Below are 4,661 nucleotides of genomic sequence, written 5' to 3' on the forward strand. Positions count from 1 at the left end.
AAATAGGTCAAGGTCAAAACTTTTGGTGGCGTGCACTCCTTCTCAATACCATCTACCTATGTTCCAAGTTTGAAGTTTTAATGTCAAAGGGTATTTAAGTTACGGCTTGGACAAATTTGGATGAAGAAGAATAAGAAGAAGAAGAAGAAGAATAAGAAAGTCGACAAAAACAATATGTCTCCCCTTTAAAAGGGGAGACATAAATATGGACGGCAAAAGTGGACCAGTATAATTAACAGAAAAAATGGCTCAGAAAATTGGATGCCCAAAGATGACTCAAGGGTGTGTTCTGACCATTTTATTGATGGGAGGCCAACTCCAACAAACCCATACCCCACTCTGAAACTAGGGTACACACCCCATACACCCATTGTATCTAGACCGCCCCCAAAGGAAAGAACTCTGCAGCCCACTAAAGAAAAAAGAAGAAGAATTGAACAACAGCCTTCCCCAATCCCAAAATGTGACAAGGAAGAGAGTAACAATTTTATAAATGTGCAGCCAAGTTGCTCATGTGATAATGAGGGAAAAATCGCCCTTTTAGAGGCTAAAATTAAAGACCTTGAAATAAAACTTGATGCAAAACCAAATGAAAAACCAGCTCCCCTCAATAGATTTTCATTAAGCAAAGTTTTAAAATCAGATGCAAAAGTTAAATTTTACACTGGTTTTCCCAATTTGGCATCTTTTAATACTGTCTATCAAACTATACACCCCCATATTCATAAACTGCGCTACTGGAAGGGTCCAAAAAGGGTTTGTAATCCTTTAAAACAAAAGAACAAGTTCTCAAGCCATTACAGAACACTAGGTCCTAAAGAAGAAATGGTAATGTGTCTAATGAAATTAAGATTAGGCTATCTCAATGAAGATATTGCAGACAGGTTTGGTGTGTCAGCCACACATGTATCCAGTGTATTTACAACTTGGATAAAACTCCTGAGCTTAGTGCTTAGCACACTAGTATTCAACCCACCCAGAGAGGTAGTAATGTCAAATTTGCCCCCTTCTTTCCAAAATAATACTTATCGAAATGTACGACATATAATTGACTGTACAGAAATTTTTATTGAAACACCAAACAATTTACAGGTAGCAGCCCAAACCTGGAGTGATTACAAGCACCATAATACTGCGAAAATCTTAATCAGTATCACTCCAGCTGGAATGATCAACTTTGTATCTGAGGCTTGGACTGGTCGTGCCAGTGATAAGTTTATTACACTAAATTCTGGCTTTCTAAACATAATAGAGCCCTATGATAAGGTTATGGCTAATAGGGGGTTCCCTATAAGAGAAGAGCTCACCATGTTAAGGGCAGAGCTTTTGGTTCCTCCAGGTAGGCGGGGGGTTTCTCAAATGTCTGCTTCTGACGTGTCAAAAACTAAAGCTATTGCAAATAGGCGTATATACGTAGAGCAAGCAATACGCCGTATGAAACAGTTTCATATCATTAAGAATGAAATGCCAATTACCCTATTACAACACTTAGATGATACAATTAAAATAATTGCTGGCATTTGCAATTTATACCCACCACTACCTAGATATTAAGTGGGTACATGTATTTTCAAATGACTTTGTAAAATTTAGTAATGTACTTGTCAGGTACATATGATTGTTATGTACCTGTTATTGATATATGTTGAGGACTATTAATCTACACATGTTCATATGTAACATTAATAAAAAATATATTTCAAAATCATTTTCATGGAAAGTTTAATCATAAATCTATATTCCACTACAGAAACAGTATTCAACTTGTATTACATCATAAGAAATTTACAAATCCAGTGTATCTGTTGACAAATTGGTATGCAGTTTAAACATTACATGAATCACAAGTTTTACAAAACCAAGAAGAAGTAGTGTTCAAAACTGACTTTGACATGCCTACACATTTAAAGTGATACCAATTATCACACATATCACAACAAATGCTGCGCTGTGAAAATGATTTTACATTTTCTTGTTCTTGAATCTGGCTTTTACAAATCAAACAGAAATAAACACCTCCATTACTTTCAACCTCCATTGGTTTTGGTTCACATTCATTCAACAGTTTTACTTGGCATGAAATAACAGGTATATTTAGTTTTTCACAAACTTTTGGTGCAATGATTTTTTTAAAGAAATCAATCAAATTAACTTGAACATCTGCAAAGTATTTTTCCTCAAAATTGATTCTTTTCAAAAAATTACCATTACAGGAATACACAAAAAAATCACACCACCTGCGTTTTGTAATGGTCATCTGCCCTTGAACTTGACAAAAATAGCGGTGATTTTTCTTAATGTCCATTTCACCATCAGTAGATAAAAGATAATCTGGTAAATTACATAAACAAAATGATGGGCATGAATCACATTTTGGTTTCAATGTTGATTTTACCTCCAAAAGCCCTTCACCACAACAGTCACATGACACCAACATATCAGGACTAGCAGCTAAATAAGAAAACTCTTGATGTAAAAAGATTCCACATTCCCTAAATTTTGCATTGACATGATTATCTTTATACATATTACAGTAGATAGTCTTTGCAAGTGGCTCAGATTCTCTTCCAAACTTCAATGCTTTGATGTTAGAATTAGGAGTTGATTCACCCATTATCACCGACACAATCGAACTCATATCTACTTCAGGATTTTTCTTCAGTGAATTCATGCGAGTATGAACGGCATAAAAATTAGAAGCAGTAATCCTGCCTTTCCTAAGATCGTGCCATAAAGAGTTACTACTTTGTCCTACAGTCTTTTCCTCAATGAGGTTGACTTCATTTTCTGTCAGCAATTGATGGTCAATAAAGTCCTCAACTGTCTGATGACCTGAGGCAATGTTGTTTAGGCAGTACCGATAGGCTTCCACTTCACATGCTTGTTGTCCAAGTTCTTGAGAATTTTCAAGAGGCAATACATCAGGTATATCTGTACCTGTTAATAACAGAAAAGGAGCACAACATTTTGACAACATTCTCTTATGTATATACATATATTAATTTACTTAAAAGGAAAGGTCAAACAAAAATCACTTCAATACACAAACACACATAAAGTTAAGGACTGGTTAAAATTTGCTATAATACCTTTCAACAGACAAGCATTTGGAACTGCTTTTCTCAGCTCATCAATAAATGTATTCCTGTCAATGTTCAAGGACTCAAGCGGTTTAAACTGGTTTTTCAGATTGGAAACTAACGGTCTTGTTTTTTCTACAGAATAAAATAGAGTGAAAAAATATATTAATCCACAACAGTATAAATTAAAAAAGAAAATTAATAAATTTCAATCATACTATAGAACACTATTTATAAAAATACCTTGCCCATGGCGCGACTTGCGAATGGTCAAATCTTTTATCTTTGTTGGCACCACCTTAGTTGCTGCTGGGACTTTCCACTGGCATGGTAATGATGTGCACGATGTAAGACCTAGTTTATTTGCCGATTCCACTCGAAACAAAAGGGCTGCTACGTGATTGCAAGTCTGACCCATTCTGAAATTTGAAACTATATATTTTTTAAATCTTGACAAAAATAGACAAGTATAATGAAGAATTTTCATATAGTAAATTAGTTATGATAAAATTAAGTAATTTTCAGTAAATAAAAAACATTTAATATCAATTACACGTGTAACAACTATTACCAAGCTTTAAATATATATATATATACTATCATAATACAGAAATTTATTAAAAAAATATTAGACTAACAGTAAAATTAAGTTACCCAGCAGTACAGGAACAAAATGCAGACTTAACACATCCAGATTCCTTTGAAATAGCCACCCACATCGTGTGATTCTCGTCCGTGACCCTCTGACTTGGGGTACACTTCGCTCTAACAAAGCATACTGGAGATGTGGAAGAAACAGAATGGAAAAATATTTCTTTAATAAAATTAGCTGAACAATATTCAAAAGCCTTGCCAATCTTGTAATCGTTCATGTACGTTTTCACGGTGTTGCTAGTGCCTTTGTCTATAAAGAAATTTACTATGTCAGATAAGAATAACGGTGGCCACTGAGACATCCCACTCATTTCATCCTGCCATCCTGCCCCTATTTTGAACGGATCGGGTAACACAGACCCATCTACATGCAACAAATCGTTATATTCTTTCTGAAGCTGACAAACATATTCACAGTCTGAAACTTTCATAGGCAACTTCATGGAATTCGCAGCGAAACACAAAGCAGCTAACTCGGCCTTAGTTCCATCGGTGGACAGTCCTCTTTTGCTTAAAAAATCCTTCAGTGCTTCCAATTTCCACGAATTAAACGTTTCTAAAGAAAATGTATAATCACCGGGATCCATTGTAAGACAAAGTTTAAAAAAAAAATCAGTTAATATTTTTATAAATCGTCACAAGTTGCGTAAAACAAATAAACCTCCTCAGCAACTGCTCAACGCGCCATATTTTATTGCCTACTGACCCCGTGACCTCGCAAGGCCGCTTACATCATATAAAAAAGTGTTGATAGGAGTATTATGGGTATAAGTGTCTACCTACTAAGTTTCATCAAAATCAAAGGAGAATTGTGTATTTATTAGGTCACATACCACTATTTTTACCCCGTGCTCATTGACGACGCAAGTAGTTCCATTCTAAAAATGTATGTATTATTTCAAAAATTCCTAGGGGTACTAAATGGTC

At 35.0% G+C, this 4,661-nt stretch overlaps 1 protein-coding gene across 1 annotated transcript; it reads right to left on the minus strand.

The window, feature by feature from the left end:
* Nucleotides 1–1,704: 1,704 nt before the first annotated feature.
* On the minus strand, nt 1,705–4,459 carry LOC128186390 (uncharacterized). The gene is made up of 4 exons (XM_052856206.1): nt 3,735–4,459; nt 3,324–3,499; nt 3,090–3,215; nt 1,705–2,937 (listed from the first exon to the last, which is right to left on the minus strand). The coding sequence occupies exons 1-4, from the start codon at nt 4,319–4,321 to the stop codon at nt 1,826–1,828; spliced, it is 2,001 nt and encodes a 666-aa protein (XP_052712166.1). The 5' UTR covers nt 4,322–4,459; the 3' UTR covers nt 1,705–1,825.
* Nucleotides 4,460–4,661: the final 202 nt, after the last annotated feature.

Source organism: Crassostrea angulata, chromosome 5 (assembly GCF_025612915.1).
Source record: "Crassostrea angulata isolate pt1a10 chromosome 5, ASM2561291v2, whole genome shotgun sequence".
In the NCBI taxonomy this organism is placed as follows: domain Eukaryota; kingdom Metazoa; phylum Mollusca; class Bivalvia; order Ostreida; family Ostreidae; genus Magallana; species Magallana angulata.